Source organism: Neophocaena asiaeorientalis, unplaced genomic scaffold (genome assembly GCF_003031525.2).
Source record: "Neophocaena asiaeorientalis asiaeorientalis breed wild unplaced genomic scaffold, Neophocaena_asiaeorientalis_V1.1 scaffold72, whole genome shotgun sequence".
Lineage (NCBI taxonomy): Eukaryota > Metazoa > Chordata > Mammalia > Artiodactyla > Phocoenidae > Neophocaena > Neophocaena asiaeorientalis.
The window spans coordinates 4387386-4415316 of NW_020185336.1; the positions used below are offsets into that span (position 1 = coordinate 4387386).

A 27931-nucleotide genomic window follows, 5' to 3' on the forward strand; every position below is an offset into this window, starting at 1 on the left:
ATATTTATATTGATATAAATATTTATATTTAAAATAATATATAATATTAATATTTAGGTCTCCAGGCCTAAATAAAATGACATCTAATATCTAAAGTTTATTTGGGTTAGATGTTTTCTGATGGTATTATTTGCTGGGCAGAGATCTGAAAGACTTATCAGATCTTATCCTCCTATAGAGGAGTCCCATACTCTTAATTAGCTGAGAAAACCAGGAATGAAAAACGCTGAAGCAATGTCCTTGTAGGGTTTTTAAATAATCACTCATTCAACAAACATGGGAAGGTAGGGGCACATCTGGGACAGTACAGTTTCTTAAGTCCATTATAATGGGTTGGTCATCAGAGTTGAACTTTTTGACTCTTCTAGTCAGAACGTAAGGAAACCAAATCAGGCCATAGTAGAATTTGGTGTCAGGTTTAATGTGTGTATGAGGGTTTAATGTATGTTACTCACAAGGTCCTTTTGGAGGTTGATCCTTAGCAGTGGTTCTCAAATGCTTAAAAGAACAAAGTCCTAATACAAATGTTATTTTAAAATCCCATCATATATTATCTAAGGAAAAAATTGATCACCTGATCTGCCTATCTAAAATAAGAATTATTAACAATAGTATCTGTCCTCTGAATGCCTTTCATGGTTAAAGAAAGGAATCTGGTAGAACTAGTTACTAAAAGTGAATTGGAGTTTTTCAAATGGGTTATCCATGGTTAAAACCAAAAGTAGATCAATTATTTAAGTGGATTTCTAACTGTAAATTGTTTATAAATTACAAAAAAAACTTAAATGTTATTCAATTTCTAATCACATTTTTTGCAGTAAAACAAATGTGTCTATCATGTGAGTTCTAAGAGGCACCTGAAAGACAGGATGATGATATCCTTAAGGGAGGCCCTCGAATTAGCTGCACTAGCTCCAACCACCTGGGAACTTGTTAGAAACATATTTTTGGGTGTCACCCGTACCTATTAAATCAGAAGCTTTGGGGGTGGGGCCAGTAATCACATTATAACAAGCCCTTCTCCATACGATTCTGATTCTGATGCATGTGAACACTTTGAGAATCACCCATACAGGGTTCTGTGGTCAGACCAACTTGGGTCTCAGCATGAGTTCTTCCATTAATAGCTGTGTGACCCTGAGCAAGTTAATTAACCTCCCTGAGTCTTCTTCCAGAGATAATGGTACCTGCCCTGAAGACACCTGAGGAGGAAATGAGATAACATATAGGAAAGTGCCTGGCACGTAGTAGGTGCTCAAAAATGCTAGATTCTTTGGCTCTCATCCAGGAACATAACATTATGTTCAATCAGGAAAACAAACAATTTCCCACAATTTAGCTTTTGCACAACGTGCAATGTCTCCAACTAAATAGCTGTTACCGAGACTAAAGTTTTCGATTCAGAAAAACTCAAGTGTAGCTATTGGTGTCTCTCTCCTAATTGTATTTTGCACTATTAGGTTTATAGCTTTAAAGTAATACTATTCACAATAGTAATTGTGAGACTTTGAATCTCATCTTTGCAAACGTATCTACTCTGAAGTGATGTTAAATGCCAAGTGTGCAAAGATGATCTGTTGAATTCAGTATGACTAGAATGTATTCCGTGAAGACTGGCTCACTAAGGAAGCCTCTTTACATCCATGATAGTTCCCAAATGGATATTTAAAAATAATTTTCAAAGTACAATTTTGGAAGAAAATAGTGTTTTTTCAGAAAATAGGATTTCACAGTTGTAATGGCTCTTTTCAGGCATCTAGGCCCACTCCCTCATGGCACAGACATTAATTACACAGACGTAGCCTGCCTAAGCTCAATGTGCAGTGGCAGCAACGGCAAGAGACTCAGTGTGGTAAGCCTGAATTCAGATCCTACCTCCTCTACTCACTGTCAAGACAGACCCTCAGTGAGCCCCAGTATCCAAAACTATAAAAATGAGACATCTTAAATATCTTGAAGGGGTGTTGAGGGGTCTCTGAAATATATTTGTGGAAGTGCTTTGTAAACCACAAGGCACCGTAAAACTGTAAGGTCATCGTGTGACTTATGCGTCATCACAAAGGTGGTGGTCTTGTGGTACCAGTGCAGTAGCACTACTTATGTCTTCTAAAAACCTTTCAGTGCTCTTTCCCCTGCCTGACACTGCCTGCATTTAACCTTTATGACAAAAATCTATAAGGTGTTTCTCACACAACTCTCAAAGATGCATCTGATCAGAGGAGAACGCCAGCATTAGGGAAGCTTCCTCTGCCATAGCACCCCAATATTTGTCAAATATTACATTTGTCCAAGATCCATAAAATTACATTTGCATTGTAATTGTTTTCTAGGTATGCAATAGCTTCCCCTTCTCCCTCTCACCTGTTTTCATTTAAAGGTGTTTTTCTTGTGGTTCTCGTTAACTTACTATGCAGTGATGTCAACCTTTTAAAAACTAAATGGATTGTGTTTTTAAATGCTTTATAAAGCATTAGGTATTGTGAGTGATCAGTGCCCAAGCTTACAATAATTCATTACATGCTCTTGTGGTACAAACACACTTTAAGAATATGCAATACACAAAAGACATGAATTATTAATAACTATTAATAATTGACAGCATAAAAGAAATTATTACAAGGCTTATATAAACTATTAAATGGGGGTTGAGAGAGATGTCTAAAATTTATTTAAAACTGACACATTATTACTATGAATAGAATAACACATCTCGAGGAATGCAATGTTAAGAACACAGAACCATAAAATTGACCAATTGCATTTTTCTTCCAATCATAATCCAACTTTTAAGTGAGAATACCAAGAATTAATACAGAAATGCTCCCAATAAAATATTTTTATTTTGAGAAGTGGCAATATTAACATGGTTATTCTTGAAAAGCTAGTATCAAAACCCAGATGAATTACTGAATTGCAGTCATGACATCTGTGACTTACATTAGTTCATTTATATTTTGAGAGACACAAAATAATTTAGCACAGCTGTGGTTTTAAAGTACTATATGTTTTACCTATGTTCTTTGTACTTCCACTGTCTGTATATTAATGGTGTTTTTAAGTTGAAAATAATCAAATAATCACAACTGTTAACGTTTAAACTGTATTTGTTAATACTGACAATATATTGTTTGAGTATTTGAGAAAATTCCACACAATTCCATCATTCTTAAGTTATTTAGGTGTAAAATTCAAAGATCAGTAATCTTATAATTAACTCCTCCAAAGAGCCTCATCAAAATGGCCCTGTAATTACAATAGCACTGAAATAATATGGTACTCTTTTTCCAAATATTAAGGAAATAGGATAAAAATATTGGGGGATCCCTAGTTTTTAATCTCCTAGGCACCTGCCAATTTTAATTAAAGGCATATTACCTATTTTTAGCTGAAATTTGTGTTCTATAATTTTGTTAGGAATATGTATACCAGAATGTTTGCCAGTTAAAAAATAATCCATTTCAAACAGTAATGTGTGTAATTACTTGAAAACGTCAGTCATCTGATATAAAGAAGCTCGCTCACATTGGTTAAGTAGTAGTACTTTGGAATGCTTTACACGTAATGAAACAATCTACCAAAACACGTATATTTCCTAGTCTTTATGCACATAGCGTAGCATGAAATCATGATGCTTTTGAAATACTCTGCGCAGAAGTATTTATTTTTTAGCAAATATTTTCTTCAAAGATTGGTATGTGATATTGACAGTGTAATCTACTTGCACAACTAGTTTTGCAATAACCTTCCACAAATAACTGTAAATAAGAAAACTGTAAATTTCATGTAAAAATGGTTGCAAATTTTTGGTAGCTAAAAGTGTACAAGTTGTATTGAAAATATAGTATATATACATAATTTAAGAATGAAGCATATAATTTCTGATCTATTTATACATGAAAATTCAAGAATTTGTAAAAGAAATTATTTTGGGGAAAAAGAAAGTAAATCTCATTAGCTACTTAGGATACTTTTATTAGAGAAGCCAACTCTTTCCAACATTTTGCTAGGTACAGCGATAGATACAGGCATGGTGGTGCTGATGTATTTCACAAAATCACATAATTGTAACAGTGCTACAGTTTTACTGAGTTCCACTGAGGCGCTAGTAAGCTGGACTGAGTGGTAAAAAGCATTAAATCTCAAATTAAAGAAACATAAAAACACTGCACTTCTTGCCTGTTGAGAACACAACAGTAACTTACTAAAACATTTATTGTTTGATTATTTAAAATTTCTGATGGCTAATCAGGCTTTAACATGCATGTGAGACAAAGTTTTTCATAATGTATGCTTGATACATATTTTTCATCTAGAATGAAAATACTGGGATATTATTTTCATTTGCCTAAGTTTCATACATTCTTAATTCTTCCCCTGGAATCATTTATCTATTACTTTTTAAAACATCAAACTATCTTCAAAGAAAACCTTTTTAAATAAAATTGGTTAATCATAATATGGCATGTTTTAAGCTAAGGGCTGTTTAGTCTGTTTAAGGTTGAGAATACCTACCATTCATTTTTAACGTTTAAAAAACCAAGAGAACATTCCCACTTGATAAATAAAAAATGAAATCAGAGTAGCAGAAAGCACTGCATTGATATCTACAAGTGAAGCTGATTAGAAAATAAGAATCAAAGTATGAAAAAGCAAAATATTTAAAAACTTAGTCTCTTGCCTTGAGATAAATTGGGGGTAATGCATTTAGATAGCTTTGGGCAATTAAATATGTATCCACAAGTTCAGTTAATCCGAAAATCATTTTTAAATGGCCTATAATTTTCAAAAGAATATGGATCTTCAATTAGTATGTTTCTAGAACATCCATACTAGCAATGTTCAGGTTATCCTTTGCAATTTCAGTAATCATAACAAGATAAAACGTGATTAAATACAGTCAACTAAAATGCAAATGACTATGTGTATATCTGTAAAGTACATATTCATATTTTTACGCTTATGGGAAAAGGTCGCACCCACACACACACACACAGTATCAGAAGGGGTACTAATTCCTGGCATACTTGTCTCTGAATATAGGTATTAAATGACCTAGACCAATTCTTCTCACTCCCTGTAAGATTTCCAAATTGCCACCATCTCTGATGTTGCAGAAGGGGCACACCTAAAAACGTAAGTAGCACATAGGCAAGGAGCCTACTCATTCCCTCTGTGGCACATCATAGTAGCATAGAAGTGCCACCAAGGTCTACTTACTACATATTCAGCTATAGAAGCACGTCTGAGTTTTGAATGCTCAAAATGTAATACACAAAGCTGCATATTACCAAGCTACATGGGTAAAACGAATGTTAAGTAATATAAGGCTCTTTTCTTTACTATATGTTTTTTAAAATAAGTAGAAAAAGACATGGCAAGAAACAAAAACGCAGGTTTCCCAGCATTCAAATACTGAGCTGATAGTGAGACAGAGAAATTTTTCATAACTTTCCCAGTTTTCTGGCAAGTAGTTTTGTGCTCAGAGTTCTAAGTTACAGGACAATTTGAATTCAATATGGACATATGTGATGTTCTGATCTTATTCTAGACTACAAATTATCTGAACAGTAGTCATTTAAAATCCTGCCTGCATTCATCACTATAATAACAGAAATTCTAAATATTTATTTTTTCTTTGTATCATCTAATATTATTATGAAGTCAAGATATACTCTTAGATGATAACTTAGCATTGTACATTTATTTCAAAATGCTTAATTTACTATGAAAATGATTTGATTAAGACCAACAGAAATGTGATCTTTTAATACAAGTTTCAAAGTAATCAAACACCCATGGTTGCATTTTAAAGTTTAAAAGAAAAACCTGAAAAATGTATTGAATTTTACTCACTAGATTTAATTTACCAGATTTTGACAAATCTATTCCTATTAATTTCCCAGAAAACTGCTACAAAGAAAACATATCATTTATGAGTCTGTCAAACATAAAAGGACAAAGAAAAGCACACTTCTGACAAGTAGTATTTCTATTGTTTGTCGTTTAGTAATGCCATAACAGGTGAACTTGATTTGTATATTTAAAGAAATCATCACAAATTAATTTTTTTATGTTCTTAATTACACAGATTTTAACTACATTGATAAATTTTACTTTCTTCCAGGGTAAATGCCTTTTCTGGAAATAAACATATCACTTGACATTTTTTTTATTACTTTCTGTTTCTGAATTCATGCTTGATAGATCAATTGAACGCAGTCCTTGAAATAACATTTAAAGTGGACCAAATTAAGATTCCAATAGTGTTAATCTCCCCTTGATGTAATTTAAAATGTGTAAACTGCCACTCGAAATAGAAGTGTAATTCCTGACATTTAATCATTTGGCAGTCTTTTAGGCATAGGTGAATTACTGCACTGTTATTTGAACTGAAGCATCTCATAATATATATGTAACAGATTTTGTATGATGCAAAACTTTACAGCAAGCTATTTGAATGTTTATTAAAAAAATTCTCAAAATGACATGGAAACATGTTTATTGGATAAATAAAAGCACTTAGACATTAAGAGTGTACATTATTCAATAATTTACATCATCATAAGAAAACTGGGGCATGAGTTAACCAGTACAAACTACCAAACTATATTCATATTCCAGTCATACTCCCTGTAAAACTATTTAATTTTTACCTTAGTAATGGATGTCTGTTTAATTATTTTAAAGCATCAAAAATGTGAACTGCATTTCAGCAAAAAAATCCTAGTAATATATTCTCTAAGGCTAATGTTTATGTAATTATCTATCTAATGTAAAGTGCAAAGAACTGTCTGACAACTGGGCTGGATTGGCATGGAACATTAGTTTTGCTAAGAGGAAGGGTTCTGTGGTTAAAAAAAAAAAAAAGTTCGGAAAAAACTGGGTCAAATAAAATTAAATATTTTCTGTACCTTAGGCTTTATTAAGCTCCCTGAGGAAGGTGAGACTTTCCCAAATACGTTTGGTCATGGAAACTCCTTCTTCACAGACCTCCGATGACCAAAAGTCATAGGAACACCTTTGGGAAAGGATGACTTAGAGAATTGTGTGAAGAAGTTCTAACACAAAGTGTCATTTGGCAAAACTTATATGAGTGATGTCAAGCCATTTTAAAAGTTTTACCTCAACTATGAGCATCCAAATAAGGAAAATTATAATTGACCTCAGAATAGGATGGTAACAACCACCTGTATAAATCGGATGTTAAGATTCCATGCTACTGAGTCATAGTATCACCCTTATTCAACATGAATGATATACAGTGTGTTTACATTAGCTTTTTCCTACAACACTTCTAATTAGAATTCGATATCTTTTATGACTCAGTTAACATTCTCTCACATTATCAAATATATGTTCATGAAAAAAAAATTAACAGCCAGAGGACAAAATTACATGGATTATTTATTCACATTTTTATAAAGCTGACCAAATGAATTTGACAGCTAATTATATAAAATTATCAATATCAACATGAATATACATTACTTCCTTTCTAGGATTTTTTTAAAGTGAAAGTTTATAAAAGGTTTTTGTTCAAGATACTACCATTCATCCTCCATTTTTAATGAAAAAGTTTTAAATGAAAAACTATTAATTTGGTCACGAGCCATATTAAGATTATGCCATTTGCACCATTAAGCTGGAAGATATTCAGTTAAAGTGTAAGAAAAAATATGTGGTTTATTAAAACTTCATTAAGAAAGACTTTGGGGTGTTTGCCCAGAAAGGGACTGGATTAACTGCAGCAGCTTATACCAGGAATCTTAAATGCTAAGGACCTGGTGACTCCACTTTGCAATTTCTGTAGTAACGCCACTCAAAAATGCTTCCATGATGCCTACCATGCTTAGGACCCACATTACACCTAGTGGTAAAGACTTACTGGTTTACTAATGCCAAAATCACTGGCTAATGTTGTCAAGAAAGTCAAACTTATAATTTCTGAACATTTAAACAAAGTGGTAGATTACTGGAGTTTTTTAAACTTTCTAAACAGTTAACAGCATTATGTATAAACAATTTCGTTTAAAAGGACAAATTTAAATATTGACATTTCATTAAAAATACGTCATTTCCAGAAAATCTAGATTTAGAAAAAGATGCCATTTTAGGTTACCTATAAAGTGCAGAGAAAAAAGTTATGTTTATTAAGAATTTTTTTCCACAGAAGACAATAAAACATATTGAAGAAAAATATATAGTGCAAAAAATTTAAAAAGGAAAAACAATGCCTCCTGTAGTTTTACTTCACCACAGTTTAATTTATGGTTCACCTAAGGTGATTTAAGATAAAATTTTAGGAACTACAGTTTTCTTCTTCACAGGCAAAGACTCATGAGTTTCTGTTCTCTGATTATGTGATCAAAGAACAAACCCAATTACAAAGATGGCGCAAAATCTAGGCTTCCCCTTCTGGCTCACCCTCAAATACCAACAACTACAAACAAAATTTCCAAGTATAATTTATAACCTTCAGGTAAGTATAAATTAGTTTTATCTAGGCTTTCATCATTTGGCTTCTTATATAATCTATCTTGTAAGTAAGAAAGAAAATTACAACTAAGAGGTATTTATATCACTTAATCATATACCAATATTTATTATGCAGATATCCCTAAAGTTATAAATTTATATAAATATTACAAAAACATCTCTTTTACTGCTTTGCATGGTGAGCTAAAGTAAAAACACATAGAAAGAGAAGAGATTTAACAGACAGGAACATGGAAAAGCCCCAAAAGCTTTAATTCAAAGTAGTTCAGTTCATTTCTTCCAAGCAGAGAAATTCACAGTATTTCTTCAGCCTTCAAATTCTAGACTATCAAATTGCCATAGTGCCCTGCAAAAACTAATACATAAGCAAAATCACCAGCTGGTAACAACAAAATGGTTTTGGTTTTGATTAATTATATTCTACAGAAGCATTTTCACGAGAGGAGAAATTTTGAGTTTCTAAGGCTTGTAACTCAAACCAGTATTATACTAGTAGGGTAAAGTAGACCCTATAATTCCTACATAACAAAAATAAAACAAAACCTTGAAACACTAAAGAACGTGTGAAATATAACCTCTCCTTAAGTTAAAAACAAAACAAACTTGGAATCAGGTTAATAGGAACCATCTGAAATGAGAAATGAACAGTTCCATTACCTATCATAGATGAAAATTTCCTATCTCTCTTAGAAGAAAGACCATCACAAGTAAATTACTCTTTATAAAAGCAATGGTAGTTTTGCCCTTAAAAATGATTTGGAACATAAACTGCCAAAAGTCTGTCATAAAATTTAAAAGTATTTTTATGTTTACTATAAAGTCAAATTGGTATTTCTACCACGATTGAATCTTACATTTGCGTTAAGCTGAAAAACATAAAGAATATGGTCTCTAAAATATATTATTTCCAGTACTGAAACCAGAGATCACTTAAATTTTTTGACAACTGTAAACATATACAGAACACAGTATAAATATCAAAAGTGTAATACAGGATACTTACATCATCATATATGAAACTCACAACCCCTTGTCGCATGTGGTCTCTTCTCCTAAAGAAATCTTTAAACAAAAAAATTACTTTTTCTGTTATAATTTAAAATCTATAGTTTTAAATACTTGGTGTCCCCAGGTACTAAAAAATGAATAATTTTATACTCAAGTAAATCTTAAGTGATTTTATGCCCCAGGCAACTGAGATATGAAGAAAACTTTCCAAAACTGAGCTATAACAATTTTTCACTATTTATAATCCTAAATTTTTAAAGCCTTAAAGCTCTGATTAGATTTAATAGTGAATAAAGGGGGAAAATACATAATACCATCAACTTGCTGAAGAAAGTGAGGGACACCATTCAAGAAAAAAGCTACATGATACTGTACCCATAAATGGTCCATACCTGTCAATGCTCGAAGCTTCACACAGCAAGCAACATAATCATCAAAGAAAATTCTGCCATTCTTGCTATAACGTTTAACAATAGCAGTTAATGTTTGAGGACTCAACCTATAACCTAGAAAAAGGGATTGCTAGATTAAAACTTCCAAAACTAAACATCAAAAGAACACAACAAACAATGCATTCTTGTTAATAAAGTCATAAAACAAATTAACATTCAAAATTCATTACATAGAAATATACATTAGAAACAAAACACATTCCAATTGAAATTGATCAAAGGTTTCATTACTAATAGTGAAGTGGTACATAATTCTCACAATTCTAGCTTTGTAAAAAAGTGATAGCTAGGAAAAAGAAAATAATTATCTTTTTGTGTTTTTAAAATATATTTTGATTTTGAAATAAGGTCTAGTGTATGTCACAGATTTTTTTAATGCATCAATATTTCAACCCTGTAATTTTATAGTTCTTTAAAGAATATCAGAGCTCTGGGTGTTTCTGGGAGGACTGGAGGTAGCTGTCCAGTTTTCCCAGCACCACTTATTAAAGAGGCTGTCTTTTCTCCATTGTATGTTCTTGCCTCCTTTGTCATAAATTAGGTGACCATATGTGTGTGGGTTTATCTCTGGGCTTTCTATCCTGTACCATTGAACTCTATTTCTGTTTTTGTGCCAGTACCATACTGTCTTGATTACTGTAGCTTTGTAGTATAGTTTAAAGTCAGGGAGGCTGATTCCTCCAGCTCCATTTTTCTTTGTCAAGATTGCTTTGGCTATTCGGGGCCTTTTGTGTTTCCATACAAATTGTAAAATTTTTTGTTCAATTCTGTGAAGAATGCCATTGGTAATTTGATAGGAATTGCATTGAATCTGTAGATTGCTTTGGAATGGCAATCATCAAAAAATCTACAAACAATAAATGCTGGAGAGGGTGTGGTGAAAAGGGAGCCCTCTTGCACTGTTGGTGGGAATGTAAATTGATACAGCCACTATGGAGAACAGTATGGAGATTCACTAAAAAACTAAAAATAGAACTACTACATGACCCAGCAATCCCACTACTATACCCTGAGAAAACCATAACTCAAAGGACACATGTACCCCAATATGCATTGCAGCACTATTTACAATAGTCAGGACGTGTAAACAACCTAAAGTTTGTCCGATAGATGACTGGATACAGAAAATGTGGTACATATATACAATGGAATATTACTCAGCCATAAAAAGGAATGATACCCCAGTGTTCACTGCAGCACTATTTATTTTTTTTTTTTTTTGCGGTACGCGGGCCTCTCACTGTTGTGGCCTCTCCCGTTGCGGAGCACAGGCTCGGGACGCGCAGGCTCAGTGGCCATGGGTCACGGGCCCAGCCGCTCCGCGGCATGTGGGATCTTCCCGGACCGGGGCACAAACCCGTGTCCCCTACATCGGCAGGCAGACTCTCAACCACTGCACCACCAGGGAAGTCCTGCAGCACTATTTATGATAGCCATGTCATGTAAGCAGCCTAATTGTCCATCAACAGATGAATGGATACAGAAAATGTATATATATATATATACACACAATGGAATATTACTCAGCCATAAAAGGGAATGAAATTGAGGGCTTCCCTGATGGTGCAGTGGTTAAGAATCTGCCTGCCAGTGCAGGGGACACAGGTTCGAGCCCTGGCCCAGGAAGATCTCACATGTCACAGAGCAACTAAGCCTGTGCACCACAACTACTAAGCCTGCGCTCTAGAGCCCGCGAGCCACAACTACTGAAGCCCATATGCCTAGAGCCCGTGCTCCACAACAAGGGAAGCCACCACAATGAGAAGCTTGCACACTGCAATGAAGAGCACCCCCGCTCGCTGCAACTAGAGAAAGCCCGTGCACAGCAACAAAGACCCAACACAGCCATAAATAAATAAATAAATAAATAAATCTATTAAAAAAAAGAAAATCAAAGCAAAGGTTATTAGTGATCTTTGCTATCATTCAAACCTATATTTCCCATTGACTATATTGCTTACAAGTGTCTTTTATAGTCAAAGAAAATTTGAGAATCAACATGGTTACTCAGAGGGGGGAGAAATAGGAAAATGTTATTCCATTTTGTCCTATAACCCTTATTCTGTTTCTTCACAGATTTTCATCTTAACCACAGTCTTCTTACTATTTCCTTGGTTCTTTATTGTCTAGCCCAGTGGACTCCAAAAGGTTTTGAATGTGTACTTCTATGAGTAAAAAGTTTTGGATCACTCACTCCCATTATATGTGTATTCATTTAGTTTTAAATTCTATACATGAATTACTATTTGATTATTTACATTTTAAAGTATATATAAAACTAAAATTTTAAAAGAATGGAATAAAAGTAATTAAAAATATAAATTAATATATTCCACTTGTTGCACCCCTAGAGATTGTCTTATGTATTTAATGAATGTGTACACTTTACAGAATGCTGGCCTATAATTATTGTCTTTATATATTAATGGATTAGTAGATTTAGACAAAAGACATTAATCCAGTCAAAGGGAAAAATAATAAAAACAAATGCAACAAAAGATAATTCTATGTGTAGCTATAATGAAATACAATCCAGGAAACTTGCTAAAAGTAAATGAAAGGTATAAATTAATAGAAGTCATATATGCAAACTAATGTAATTATATGCAAATAAGCCCTGAGCTTTCTATTAGAGAATTATGATCTGGATGTGGGACTGATAAAATTCAAAAGATTTTCCATAGCATTCTCAGCAAAAATAATTTGAATATCTTAAAATATATCTGAAGACCTTAAATTTGAAAAATACAGAATACCTCTTTGTTACACTCAACTGCCTATGTGAACTCTTCGGTGGTTTTCTTTTTTGCAATTGGTTATATTAATTTTCCAACACTGTGCTGAATTAAGAACCAAGTTTAATTCATTAGGAATTAAGACTCTATAGTTGAACTATACATGTTTATATGGCCAGGACTGTCCCTAAAATGACCATCTATTAAAACATCTATTGATACAACGAAACTAATCATGGCTTTGACTTTAAATTGGAATTTGAGGTAATTTGCACTTGGTTCAGATTTCTGAAAGTTAAATAAAATCTTTCAAAAAGTTCTGTTACAAAAGAATTTTGTTTAAAAATGAGTGTAAATAAAATCACGAAAGTAAATACAATTAAGAAAACTACTTAAAATTGCATTAACTGTAAACAAGTTAAACCTCATTTATATTATCACTTTTTGAAAGAAAATAGACTGAGAACCTCAGCTTATCAGAGATATGCTAAAAATAAATTTACAGTCTTTTAAGATATTCTAAAATGTAGACTTCCCATTTTGAGGTTTTCCGGTGTCTGCTGTGTGTTCTACACTACATAAAAAAAAGAAGAAAAACCAAAAAAACAGGTTTTACTGCTAGAAAGCTAGACTATGTATGGAGACCTGTAATTGAGATAAGGCTTTGCTGTCAAATTAGAGATCTTACCAAGTTACAAAAGAATACAATATAAATGGTAAGTGAGTACAAACAATTAGAATAAATTTAAGTATACTCAACAAAGAAAATTCAGAAATTGTTTTATCAACCAGACTGTATGAAAGATCATCTTTGGAAAACTCAGAAATAAAATGGTTTTGTTAAAGGTCTTAAATCAGAATGTATCTATAACCTTGAAATCAAATTGGACAACAGCTGGTGAAATAATATACCCTTTTATTACTTAGCAAATTTAAACAATTAATATTCATCTGAACAAAGATGACCTGGATCGATTCTAAAGAATGTAATATTCTTACCCATAGCAGCAATGGCTTGATTCAATTCATGACGCTCTACTGTGCCACTTCCGTCTTTATCAACAGTTATGAAATTTTGCTTCCAGGCATTAAGAGCTGCCCAAAGTTCTTTGAATTCATTAAATCCCATTTTTCCTGTGTAATCTCTCTGATAGTTTTATTAACAAAAATAAGTTTTGATACCAAAGAATCTACCCGGACCCAAAACTCCAAATAATTGACTAAAAACTTGCTAAGTTCACTTCTGCAAGAGTTAGCCAAATTTAGCATATAAATAGATTTCTGTGTAAAAATGGAAAAGAATGGAATTCAAACAGGATGTTACAAAGTACTGTTAAACTCTCTAGTTTACTATGATCATTTATATCTAACAATTGCCTTAATATTCTATATTCCAATATTTTTAATCAAGGATACATCCAACATGGCAATCATAATTCTGCAGGTTTCCAAACTGAAGGCTATAAAACATATTTATTATTTGAATTAAATTCTGCCCGATTTTATTTATATAAAATTACAACAATTTCTGTTTTCAAAACAAAACATTTACACATTGCCAAACATACACAATCACCCAAAGCTTTGTTAGGCATGCATAGTAAAAAAAAAATAAAATAAAATAAAAGAGAGACTAAAATAAAAATTACTACCTTCATACTACTCACATCTAGTAAGGAGATTTGGGTAATTAAATAAGCAATTATAAAATACTGAAAATTAAACAAGTGAAAAGGAGGGCTTCAGTCTTCCTAACACAAATGCCAAGTCAGGTTTAAGTAGAAGTTGTCATATGCTGAGATCACAAAACTTGAAAGTGTTAGAGATTTGGTTAAAGCTTGGGGTATATGGGAAGGAGAGGCATATGCATATAATGACTTCAGAAAGCCAGATGAGGACCAGGTCATGAAAGTCTTGAATGCCACCCTAAAGTTTTAGACCAATGGAAGTTACTAAAGGATTTTAAGGAACAGAGGGGCAATTCTAAAATTTCCATTTCAGAAACAGTAATTGACAAAGAACATACTAGAGAGTAAAGTAAGATGGATCTGGATGTAGGTAAACCATCTGGTAGTTTACTGCAATCAACCAAGTAAGAAAAAGATGAGCTTCAGAACTGAAAGCACTGTTTTTTTCTCAGGGGAGGGGAAAAGAAAGGAAGAAGAAATAAAGATAAGAAGATAGTTTGCTATCTTAAAATCAGGGGTTATTAGAAATACACTTTCATATTTAAAGAACTATAACTGAGGACTCACTAGGCAGAATTTAATTTTTCTAAACCTTATCACAATTACATTCAACTAGCATGCTGATTTATCTCAAGACTAATTACACATAGTCCTGATAAAGGATATATGTCAGTACAGTCAAGTTTACAAAGTTCTTACTAGTAGCTCGTTAAAATAAATGAATGAATAAATAAAAATGCTTAAAATTATTTTACTTTATGCTATTTGATAAAATATTTTGAAATTTTCATAAAGAAAAAAACTATTTCAGCTAAATTTTAGACCCATTAAAGAAAATTATAAAACAATCCAAAGTTAAAAGCACTTTCTTTGCATGTTTCATATGGTGTCAATGTTAGAATAGTGGTTACAGTATTTTCAGACTGACAATTCAACTGACAGTGAATAGCATTTACTATAAGCCAGGTAGTGTGTGTTTTGTGATTTCACATAAACATGCCAAACCTATCCTAGCCCCAATTTTACAAATAAAGCAACTGTGGCCCAGAAAGATAAAGTATCCCACGTTCACTAGCTAACAGGTGGAACAGTCAGGATTGGAGCCCAGTGCTCCTTCATACGAAAACTACTCAGGCAAGGAGGGGGAGAAATCTCTGGAATGGCATTCCATCATTTTGTCAAGTAAATGACATCTGTTTTGCCTTAAAGTTAACATGGCACACATTCATTAAGTGGGAGCATCTGAATAGATGATAATAAATGACAAAAATTGAGTCATCAAATAAGCAGACCTTCAATCAATCTCAAAATAGGACCAAGTAAGATTAAATATCTGACGAAGAATGGAGGGAGAGAATTTTTAGGAAAGTTGACAGATTTTCCCTCTCTCCCCACACCCCATTAGAATGGACAGAATTAAACTGAATTTCTAGAGTTGTAATCCTTTAGAGAAAAAGAGAATGAGAGAGGAAACAAAGGAATAAAATTTTGCAAGTTGGAAAAGTAGGTGGACGTAAGTTGACAACCTAGATCTGAGAAAGGAGCTTCCTGAACTTGCAATAAGACAACCTGAGAAGCAGCCTGGTTATCCTGGAGGAGACTCCAAACGTTTAAGAACTGGCAGTACTTCTGAAAATGGGTGTGAATGTAGAGACAAAAACCGAAGGACTGATTGAATGTCTATCTAAGGAGCCTTTAGAGCCCCAAATCCCCTCCTTGCTTCAGCTACGTGGATGGCTACCCTGTCTACTCCCACGCCAGTAGACATCTGGGGTTTTATTCTCTGGAGGGGACTGTGCACTGCAGGAAACCAGGCACAGCTGAGGACAGGGCTATCTACTAAAACAAGGAAATTCAATGACAATTTACAAAAGACTGAGAACCCTGATGAGTCCTCCCTCCTCCGCTCCAGACAGAAGATCAACTGGACAACCAGCCCCAAAGGAAATCCCGAAAGATCCTGATACCCAGTGTTGGAGGACACACTGCCCAGCCAAACCACCAGACTCTGAAGTCTACAGTCAACACCCAGCCTGGCTCTCAGGGCTTCTAACTGGCATTTTAGTTAAATATGAGCAAGCTAGGATCATCAGACACCTGAGAAAAGCACCTAACATGAAAGACAGCCAAACAAACAACCTGGAAAAAAAAACTGGAGGAAGCAGGTTATGTAGGAAGAAAAAAGCTTAAAAAAAAATACATTAACAATCTCAGAGAGATAAGGAAAGACATCGCATTCATGAAAAAAGAACAAAGGCTCTTGGATTTTAAAAACATGATAGGAGAAATGAAAGACTCGATGGAAGGTTTCGAAAATAAAGTTGAGTGCTCGCTTCAGCAGCACATATACTAAAATTGGAACACAGAAAGTAGCATGGCCCTTGCACAAGGATGACACGCAAGTTTGTTCTGTGAAGCGTCCCATAGTTAAAAAATAAAAAGAAAATAAAGTTGAGGAAATTTCCCCAAAAGTAGAGGAAAATAAGAGGTAGGAGAGAAAAGGTAAGAAAAGTGACCCAGTCCAAAGACACATTCCAGAAAGAGAAAATGGAGAAAACAGCGCTGAACTAATGCAAATGAGTCTCCAGATTAGGAGTGCCCACTGCATTCCCCACACAACCAGGCACAGCACTGTGACATTTCAGACTAGGGACAAAGAGAAGATCTCACAAGCCTCCACACAGTAATAACAAACGACATACAGGCAGGAAACAAAAAGATAAAGCAACAATGGAAGCTGGAAACAATGGAGCAATACCTTTAAAATTCTAAGTCAAAATGATTTGTAATCTGGAGTTCTATACCTGGCCAATCACTTAATTCTGAGGATAGAATGAAAGAATTTTCAGAGAAAGTCTCAAAAAATTTACCTCCCATGCACTTTTATTAAGAAGCTAATTCAATATATTTTATCGAATTTAAAATGACAACAAGGGATGGAATGAAGGGGAGATCCAACTCAAGAGAGAGAAGAAAGGCTCCAGGAGTGCAAGCATGACAGCTATGCACAGAAAACGAAGCACAACAGAAAGCTCCTGGATGAAGATTAATTTCAGAAAAAGCAAAAAGCTACATTAAAAGAAAAATTAATCATATATTATTACAAGACTCAGGAAGAGCATTTAGATAGTAACAATAAGGCAAATACTGATTAGTGAGCTAATGAAAATTACTTAACAGCAGATGGATGAGGGAGCTCCTGTGTAGAGTACAGGGACACAGGTGAGAGGGTTACATCCTCATCACCCACCGCAGGACATAATAATTGATGATCATTAAAAGTGAAAATCCATAGTGATAAAGGCATGCTATTTTGAGATATGGAGGCAAATTTCAAAAGAATTAGCTGAAGAACTTTAAAGAGATTTTCTCTGCGAGTGGTTAACATTGGGGAGGCAGGAATGCATGCTGAACAGTATTTTCATAACAAGCTTTGCAGAATTATTTGGTTCTTTGAACTATGTGCATGTATATCTGTGATAAAAATTTTTTTTAATATTTTAAGTATGGAAACAAAAAAGTTAGAAAATGAATTTCCTAGTCCAATTTTAACAGAGGAAAAAAAAGATCTCACGAGAAAAAGTTCCACTAATTCCAGACTGTGTTAAACATTTCTGAAGTTCTTCAGCATCCACTTCACCATCCTGTTACAAAATAATTATAACCTGATTAATAAAATCAGCTGTATAAAAGCATACTAAAATGCTAACTAACTGTTCTAGGCCGATCAATAAATATGCAATCTTCAAAATACTACTCTATTATCAACTACAAAATTATAGAGATAATTATTGACAGCAAAGGCACATTAGAGAACATCACACAACATGAATACTTTTTTCACAATCAAATTTTATTCTATTAAATTATTCAGGTATTTCAAATATAAGTTATATTCTCTACTTCTGAAAAATAGCATAATCACTCTGTCCTATAACAGTGCAAAGTAATACCTTGTAAGAATCATTATACCTCTACTTAAAATAGTTAGAAAAATGCCTAAAATGCGTTCAGAGAAGTCTCAAACACTTTCCTTTCATGCCCATTTTGAGAGGAGATTATTTCTAAAGGATACTGAATCTTTAACTGGGAAGAGAAAATATCTTTTTCCTCCACAGCATTAACCTCAGCAAAGTTTTAGAGTCCCCTCTGATTTTTTGTCCAAATATTCTTGTTTGACCTTCTTATGGGAAAAAAAATTTTTTTATCACAAACAAGTAACCACAATGGAAGTGAAACAGGTTGAATACTCTCATTATGTTTCGGTACCTCATCCTATTTTCTACAAAAATAAAGAGTAATTTACTTGGAAGCATCACATACACTGTCACAAATTCAAAACAACAGCTCTGAGAAAGGATTAAGGAGGCAAATTTAAAACATGTAATTTGTAAGAACCCAAGAAAAAAACAAAACTTTTACAAACTACTTCTAAGAAGTATTATAGACACTTCTAAGGAGTATTATAAACATTATCAGGCAAGTGAGAGACTAACCTTTAAATATAAGGAAGTTTAAGAAAACTCAGTAGTCACAGTAATGTTTTAATGCAATATTAAAAAAATTAACGCAAAAATTCTGTGAATAAATATCCAGTTTTTAAACAAAGGATCTGACCCTGTGCTTGTATCATTCACTTCATTTGTCTCTTGATATTGACCCTGTTTAGGTCTATCAAGCCTGTTAGATTTACCTGACGGTTTTACATTTTTAAGATATTAAAGTATGTACTGGTTTATTTATTGTATTTTAGTCTGCTTGTTTCTGGAAAATAAACCCAAGTATTTATTAGAACAACTTAACTCAAGGCAAAGGATTTTATATTTCAGTAAAGTCTGATTCTGGACACAATCTAGGTGGGAAAAATCACAAAACCACTAGGTGACACGGGAGAGGAAGGGAAACGTGGAAGAGGACAAAAGGTTAGGGGAGGGGTGAGGAGAATAAACAAAAACTTCACTCACTGTAAGTTTAAGGAACCAATATTCCAAAGTATGTGGAAAAATCTAACGTTCAGAAAGACAGTCCACAAGAATGAACCATTTCAGAACAAATTCATACAGGATGAAAGAATTTTATAGAGCAATCATTAAAACAAGTATGCTAAGAAAATGCAGAGAAATAAATGAACAGATATGTTCCATTTAGAAAGAATAAGAAATTCATCCATTTAACATATATCTATTGAACAACCTAACACGTTCAAGCACCATTAAATGGACTAAGTACCAAGCCGTGTCCAAAACAAATTCCTCGCCTTCATAGAGGTTACATTTTAGTGGTGGGAGAGAGGCGGTAAAGCAGAAATTACATCTGATGGTAGTAAGTGCTGAGGGAAAAAATACAGCAGAGTAAAGGTGCTAAGAAGGAGTGTTGTGGAGTACGGCGAGGAGGCCAATGGTATTTTACATAGATGGTAAAGCAGAGCCTTTTGGTAAAGCAGGCAAATTTTGAGAGAGATTTGAAGAAAGTGAAGGAGCAAGCTATGCAGACATCTGAGGGAGAGTGCTCTAGGCCCGAGTTGTCCAAAACAGAAGCCACTAACCCTACATTCCACCGAGCACTTAAATGTGCCTAGTCTGAACAGAGATGTTCTGTTAGTGTAGAATACACACCAGATTTCCAAGACTTAGTAACCACGACATAGAGTAAAATATCTTATTAATAAGTTTTACATGATTACATGTTGAAATGTTAATCTTTTTTGATACACTGGGTTAGATAAAATATTCTATTAAAATTAATTTCACCTATTTCTTTTTACTCCTTAAAATGCACTACTTGGAGGCTTGAGAACTACACATGTGGCTTGCGTTTGTGGCTCACACTCTATTTAATTTGGACAGTGCAGTTCTAGGCAAAGAGAACAAGTATAAGGGTCGGAGGATGTTCTTGGTGTTGCTATCATCTTCACTCACTCACCTTGAGCACGCCTCTCCCTGTACCGTTATCATTTCCCACAGGTCTATCTCCCTGACTAGACAGAGATCGTCTAGGTCAGTATCTGAGTTTCATTTACCTTTCATCCCCAGACCCTAGCCCAGTATCTAGTACAAAGCAAGTTAGCTGTTTGGTAGAATGTAGATAATTCCTTTGGTTCTTCACTAAACTGTAGTCATTTCTGACAGTTTGTAGCCATATTCATTTACTATTTCAAAAGGTTGAAACTATTACAATTTCTCATTCAAGTATGGATTAAATTTAAAAATCTAAAACCTAATTAACGAATGAAATTCTATTTTGCATGCGTTGTTATAGAATTTTGGAGTTTTTCTAATAACCTGAATAGCTTTGCTGAAAGTTATTTATCACTATCAGAAAGCATTATCCTGGTATACTACTTCATACTCGTATTTCATACATTTTATAAAAACATGTTATCTTAATTAACTAACAAGCAGTGTCTTCCTAAATTATAAGGAGAAAATCCAAGTGATCATTTTGGATCTCTTTACAGGCGGTTTGAGCTGAGGATTGTGATCAGCTATCTAAACCCTCAACTAAATTACCTATCATTAGGGGTAGAAAACTGCATTTTCTAATTAAGTATTAAGAGCTTTAGATAGATAATTAACAAAAAATCAATTGCCCTTGGTTAGGTTAACTGATAGGCAGCAAGATTTTGAAATGATATTCAAGTTCAAGTCCTATTTGTTAGGCTAATCAATCTTAATCTCTACTTACTCATCTATAATAAAAGAGCTCATCCATCTGACCTACCTCACAGAGCTGCTGTGTGGAAAAATGCAAGCAGTGTGCACATTAAAGTTGTTGGTATTATCAAGATACTTCTGTGTGTATACGTGTGTGTGCCTGTGTGTATTTATGAACATACTAACCAGAATTTCCCTGAATCAATTGATGATTGAATCATTACTGTTAGGAAAACATCCTCCTATAAAAAGGGACACTGCAGCAACTTTTAATTGGACATTTCTCAGAGTATCTTTAATTATGAGGCCTATCAAAAAAGAATATAGCTGCAGAGGTGAGTTTGGTAACTAGGTTCTAGGATCATAATGTATAAATCTGATACTACACTTGAACCCTTAAGGCCAGACAAAATTCATCATATAAGAGAACTGTCTAAATATTTGGATGAAAATTTGAAAATGAGATAGTTTATGCATCCATTCAATGACTAATATAATCCTAGTGCCTCCTGGGTAAGAGACAATATGACAAGGGCCACGTCCTTATGGAATTTAATTATTCAAAAGCACAAGACTGAAAAATTTAAGGAAAGTATCAAATAGTACAATCATAGCAAATTATGGTTGACAACTGTTACAATGAAATAGTTCTTAAGTCAAAAAAAGTCTCTAAATATATATGTCTGGTTCTTACGTTTTAAGTTGTAATTTTATAAAATGGATTTATTATATAGTCAGCTATAGATAACATACTTATTCCCAGTATTATACTTAAGAGTTCCTTGCAGATAACAGTGGCATAATGCAACAGTTAGGATTGCATTTAACTACAAAACAATTAGAAAATGTTATAAAAGGGGCTTAAACAAATCAATATTTATTGTTTTTATACAAGAAGTCTGGGGCTATGCAGAACAAGACTCTGTGGCAACTTAATGAGGCCATCAATCTCTTTCCATGTTTCCACATTCCCCATCCACAGGCCTTTATCTCAAGCTTGTTGCCTCAAGATCACAATGTGGCTGCAGCACCTCCATACTGCAAGTCCCCTTTCCAGGCAGTAGGATGAAGGCAGAGAAAGGGCCAACACTAGTTCCAGGAAAGCGTTCCTCATTTGGAAAAGGAAAGCATCCCAAAGAAATTACACCTACATCTCAATGGCCAGTCTTATGGCACATGGCTACCTTTATAGAAAGGTGTCTGAGATGGTATTAGGGCTTTCCAACCACTACCACACGTGAAAAGGGAAAAGGAGGTTTTGAATGGAATTTGGGTAGCCAAAACAAAGTGTCTGCCACATGTAATAATTCTGTGCATATCCTCTATTTCTAGAAAGGCATATGGGACCTAGTGAACATTTAAGTGATTGAATAATGAATGGAAAATATTATCAAACTTCTATGAAATTCTATGCACTCAATAAATCATTCTTGACCACTATAAAAGAAAAGAGACATGGACTGTGACTGAGACCCAAGTATGAATCTCTGTCTCTGCTCATTAGTCTGGTATTTGTCCCTTCGTTCTGCCTTGTTTCCTTTATCTTTTCCTGATTTGCTTTACCATCATCAAGCCTCTCCCGGAAACATCCACAATTTACAAGTCTCCTTTGTGATACTCTGCCCCAGCTTCCTCAAGGAGATTTACATACAGATCTCTTTTTCCCAGATCCTATCTGGCTCAGTCTCCACGCACCACCCTGGTTACTCCTAACGTGTCAGACATCAAACTAACAGACTTTTTAATGAGATAATTATGACTACCCTCATCTCTGATCTCAAGAAGAAAATGAGTCTAGATAAGTTTAAAATGCAAGTTTCATATACATTTAAAATGACACACTAAATAAAAGAGCTGACATTTGTTTTAAGTTGCAATCAGTTTTTAAAACTGATATTTGTGCTATATATTTAGGATTTTACCTGGTCAGCAACAGCAGTGAAGTATGTCCACATGGGGTCTCCCGCTGAGGAATAACTGTCCGGATAAGCTGGGTATGCAGGGTATCCACCAGGGAGCACAGCTGGCCCTGTTCCTGGCATTGGCTGTCCCATTTGCATCTGATTGCTAAAATTTCCAAGCTACAAGAGTGAAAAAGGAGAAGGTTATTAATACAAATATTACCCATTATCCACTGAAGTTGGTTTCAAAGAAAACACTTATGAGAAGTCCATTGAAAAGCAAAACTCGAGTTACTGAAAGCTCCCAAATTATCACAAAAGCTGTTAGCTACAAACTGCGAGATGCCCTGTATTACTTAATTCAGCTCATCGACAAATATTATCCAACATGTTTTAAAGTGTTAAAGAAAAAAGAAGTCTCTAGCCTCTAAGAATGAGGCACACTTTAAAAAAGTAAAAAACACAAGAAGCAAAAAGTAAAAAATACAAGAAAATTTCACCTAGAGTAAAACTAAGAATTAGTATACCTAAAGACACATACATAGAATACATGGTAAATACAATACAACAGAACTGTGAATGAATCATGGGAAGATGCATAGGGCTGAAACATGCCCTCCACTAGAAAATATTTATTGTTTAAAAAGCAAGATATCAATGAACAGAACAATAAAGTGATAATTCCAACAACAGTCCTCTTCAAAACTGATAAGAATAAGAATAACAACAACGAGAATACCAACAATAATAATTCTCAGCTAATGTTTATTGAGAGCGTTTTATATTGCAGGTACTGTTCTAACTACTTTCCATCTACCATGTGATTTGATTTCCCAACAACTCAGTGAGATATGAAAGTACTATCCTTTTTTCAGTTGAGAATGTGAAACTTCAAGAGCCTTCCTGAATTAGTTAAGGTCAAATGGCTAGTAAGAAGTAGATCATGATTCAAATATAAAGCTGACCCCAGAGACTACATACTGTTTGTTTCCTGCTATGGCTCTGGTTACTGTCTTCTTTTCACTTTGGAACTTGGTATACATTTTTTTATATCTTAGAGAGAGATTTTGCTCACTGTTTTTAATGAGTCTGGAGGAGGAATACGTATCAAGATTGTTCATTATTCCATTTGGAACAAAAATCTTGATCTGCATCTTTGAAGAATAAGCAGAGAATGATGGGCAAAAAGAGAAAAGAATTCTAAGAGGGGGAAAAAGGTAGGAGCCTTTAGTGGCAGTTTGAAAAGCTGCAGCATGGGATATGGTAAAGGCAAAAGGTATGCAGAAAGTATGGGAGCTCCAGGAAATGTGTTCAAGGATCAAAAACTAGATTATGAAGCAATGAAGTATAAGAAAGGGAACAATAAACATTAAAACAATATAATGAATTTGAAAAAAAAAGTAACTGTTTAAAAGTTATTCTTTGAAAAGAGACAGACTGTCAAAAGACAGGCCAGTTTCTGGAATATAAAAGAGAAGTGTATATAACCACAAAGAGAATTCAAATTAAAAAATACATATTAACAAATGCTTATGAACACCTCTTTACCAATACATTTGAAAATGTAGGGGCTTCCCTCGTGGCGCAGTGGTTAAGAATCCGCCTGCCAATGCAAGGGCCATGGGTTCGAGCCCTGGTCCGGGAAGATCCCACATGCCGCAGAGCAACTAAGCCCGTGTGTCACAACTACTGAGCCTGCACTCTACAGTCTGCAAGCCACAAGCCACAACTACTGAAGCCCGCGTGCCTAGAGCCCATGCTCCACAACAAGAGAAGCCACCGCAGTGAGAAGCCCACGCACGCAATGAAGAGTAGCCCCGGCTCTCCCCAACTAGAGAAAGCCCGCGCGCAGCAATGAAGACCCAACACAGCCAAAAATAAAATAAATAAAATTAAGTTTAAAAATTTTTTTAAAAATGTAAATGAAATGGGCCTTCTAAAAGTATCTGAAGTCTATAAATTACAAATATTGATTCAAGGAAAAAAAACTTCCTATTTCTAATAAGGGTAACTAGGATAAGATCAATCTTCGCACACAAAAAAAATTTTCATAAAATATTATTTTTTAATATTAAAGGAAAAAGGTAAAATTTCCTCACTCATACGGGGAAACTTCCAGGCCAATACTGGGGGACAAGTCTAGACCCAGAGGTAAAAGGATTAGCAAAATTCCCAAAGCAGCTTTTGCTCTGAGGCAAAAAACAAACACCTAGACTTTGGTTCCAAGGCCTCCAAGGACGTGGAGGGCAATCAAGGCCTGGGGCATATCCAAGAAATTAAGGCTTACTGGAGACCCTCACACCTTAAGCTTCACAGAAGGAAAACTGAAAAAACTTTTTTCTAGGAAGAGAGGCCAAACTAAATATAAGCCTATTAGCAAAAAGCTCATGTTGAGGTGGTCCCAGGAGACTGGCTATAGACCCTCTACTGTGGCATCTCCATGTGTGCCTGGAGGGTTCAGCATACTTGTTTTTTAATCAAAGTCAGGCAAGCAGTATTATATGAAGAACCTGGCCTTAGGAATAACCTTCTATCTACCTTTCCTTCCTGTCTTGCAATATTAACTTCTCCAAAATCCAAAAATGTCAGAGCCTGGTGGAGGCCAGATTAAAGATGGTTGCAAACTCTTTGCAACCTTTCCCCTGCAAAGGCAAAGACTTTCTCTACTCCCTTGAATCTGGGCTGGGCCTGTTTCAGCTTTATCTGGTAGAAACTGCACCACATGCATTCCAGGCTTAAGACTTTAAGAGGACAGGCAGCTTTAGTTTCTCTCTTAGAACATGGCCAGCATGAAGAAGCTCAAGACCCATGTGGAAGGGCCTAGCCTACAAAGTAAACCCTGAAAAGTAGTTTATAATAAATTCATATTTCAAGTTGTCTTCCCAATAGTTTCAAATGAATCAAAACTGATCATTAGGTCATCATTGTCATGACCTGGTAATGCGACTGAAGAAAACCTTGGACTTGTGTCAGCAATGTCACTTTCATGTAGTTTTGCACACTTTTGAATCTTTAGTATTATCTTTGATCCCTAGTTTTGTCCTAGAAATTTTCAACTACTTGTCCATTTTGTGAGGATTACTTTGGTTAAACTAGATCATATAATCTGTAACCCTGGAGAATTCTGCACATATAAACTGTGTAATAAGTCACAACAGGCTGCATAGAACTCCACTTCATACCTCAGGATACCAGCTGTACCTTATGTCAGTGTCAGTGTTCTTCAAACATTTGCTTCCCTATCCCTAAAACAATGTTGAAAAGTTATATACTTTTCCCCACAGTTTATGTTGACATTTGACGTTCTTAAGTCAAATGTATTAGGCATTAAGCAATGCCTAATACACTGTAAATCTTGACATTCACAAATGATGTCTTACATCACTCTTTGGAAAGTATCCGTTGCTATCTACATACTATAATGACCTGATACTTGCTCCTATCCATTTTTTTTTTTTTTTAAGAGAAATGAAAAGGCTCTTCTGGAACATTCAGAAATTTTACCTTTTTCCTTTTATTCTTGGAACTTATTTTTTTTCTATTTCTTCCTCATCTGTATAAGCTTTCTATGCTTAAAATGTATCATTATGCTTGAAAATACTGATCACACTATAACACTTACCTAAAATAAAAATATGTATGTAAACTGAAATTTTAAATTTTGTTTTATTTCCTGTTACCATAATGGATACTACAGTCACAACTCCCAACTCCCAAAAGTGATGCAGGATAAACAGTTACGTAAGAAAGTATAATCTCCACCTCCCCACTCCCCCATCCCCGCCCCAAAAGTCTAGAAGAACACTGTCCTTGGTAGAATAGTAAACATTAGGAGACATTTAGCATACCTTAATTTATTCATAAGCAACATAGAGAACAGAAAAGAAGTGGTCAAAAAATTCAGGAAAAGGATGTCTAGCAAAACCGGGGAGGAGGGGGTTAGGAGGATTGGACGGAGGGCGGACCACAAAAGATTACTGGAACAAGAAAAAGGATGCTTTGTTCCTCCATTCCAGGGAAGAAATTTCTAAAAACACTCCACACCCTTGGCTCCACAAGAACTCGTCTAAGGGTTCCTCAGGGACCAGAACACCTGCGGCTCCCCGCTCGGCCCCAGCCCCGGTTTCCTACACGGCGCGAAGCCCCGGCGCCGCCGAGTACCAGAGGCGGGCGAAGTTAGCAGGGACCGACCGAAGGCGGATCCGGCACGTTGGCACCGCCCGCCGGAGCGCCACACCCCGCGGAGGCAGAGGCCGCGCCGAAGCGGCCAGGACTCACCCCTCCTCCGTATCGCGGGTAGGCCATGACAATCTTGCGAACGTCAACCGTCACCCTCCGAGTCAGCGTCCGCCAGGCTGGGAGAAAAGCGGAGGTACAGCTGCAGGTGAAGGTGAGGTTGACGGACTCGCCGGCCGCGCCGTTCACTTCCTCGAGACCACCCCCCGCCGCGGCGTCCAGCTCAGCCCTACTCAGCTCGGATTGGCTGGGACCGGCCCTTCGGAGCCTATAGTACCTAAGCCCGCCCCTTCCCCGAGGCTAGTCCCATCCATCTCGTCTCTGATTGGCTTCACGCGGCCAGCCTTTTCCTACTCCTCTTTTATTGACTCGCTCGGGTCTTGCGCTCTTTCCTCGCTAAACCGAGAACCCTTTGCAACAGTAACTTCCACCCTCTTTGGAAAGGCTCTGTAGGTCGGTTTCTTTTCTCCTTAGAAACCCAGACCAGCAAGTGCATGACTTCTTTTAACCTCCACTCTTTTGAAGCTGGGCTACCGAATACATATCTATGAATTTCAAAACTTGAAGAGTTACTTACATCTATTTTTCCGTAGCATTGATGTCACATCATCAAAACTATGAAACCTTGACCTCTACTCCAAAGGTAGTGCTTCTGAGCTAAAACTCTCTTGACACCAAGTTTTACCAAAAGGTTATTATAGTTTGTTAGATAAATGGTGACCAGAAGTTGCCAGATTTAGCAAATAAAAATACAGGATGTCC

General features: G+C 35.2%; 1 protein-coding gene and 1 non-coding gene across 3 annotated transcripts; one reads left to right on the plus strand and one right to left on the minus strand.

Annotated features, from left to right (window-relative positions):
* Positions 1-4805: 4805 nt before the first annotated feature.
* On the minus strand, positions 4806-27356 carry GCA (grancalcin). 2 transcript variants are annotated; one of them, XM_024735975.1, is made up of 8 exons: positions 27212-27356; positions 22955-23113; positions 17954-18023; positions 14108-14151; positions 13691-13838; positions 9897-10010; positions 9500-9558; positions 4806-8851 (listed from the first exon to the last, which is right to left on the minus strand). In XM_024735975.1, the coding sequence occupies exons 1-8, from the start codon at positions 27236-27238 to the stop codon at positions 8825-8827; spliced, it is 648 nt and encodes a 215-aa protein (XP_024591743.1). In that variant the 5' UTR covers positions 27239-27356; the 3' UTR covers positions 4806-8824. The 2 variants fall into 2 exon arrangements, with proteins under 2 accessions (XP_024591743.1, XP_024591742.1); XM_024735974.1 differs by lacking the exons at positions 4806-8851; positions 9500-9558 and having other exon boundaries at positions 9570-10010.
* On the plus strand, positions 16705-16810 carry LOC112393656 (U6 spliceosomal RNA). Its single transcript, XR_003001970.1, has one exon. It is a non-coding gene; the product is annotated as a U6 spliceosomal RNA (small nuclear RNA).
* Positions 27357-27931: the final 575 nt, after the last annotated feature.

Bases quoted from the DNA above. Each gene is read 5' to 3' on its own strand.
- GCA (XM_024735974.1), bottom strand. From the start codon at position 27,238: ATGGCCTACCCGCGATACGGAGGAGGG. The intron at 18,024-22,954 runs GTAAAATCCTAA...ATTTTGTAACAG, and splicing joins TCACTGCTGTTGCTGACCAG to GATGGTGAAGTGGATGCTGA. The intron at 13,839-14,107 runs GTATCCTTGATT...TAAAACTATCAG, and splicing joins TTATGATTGCCATGTTGGAT to AGAGATTACACAGGAAAAAT.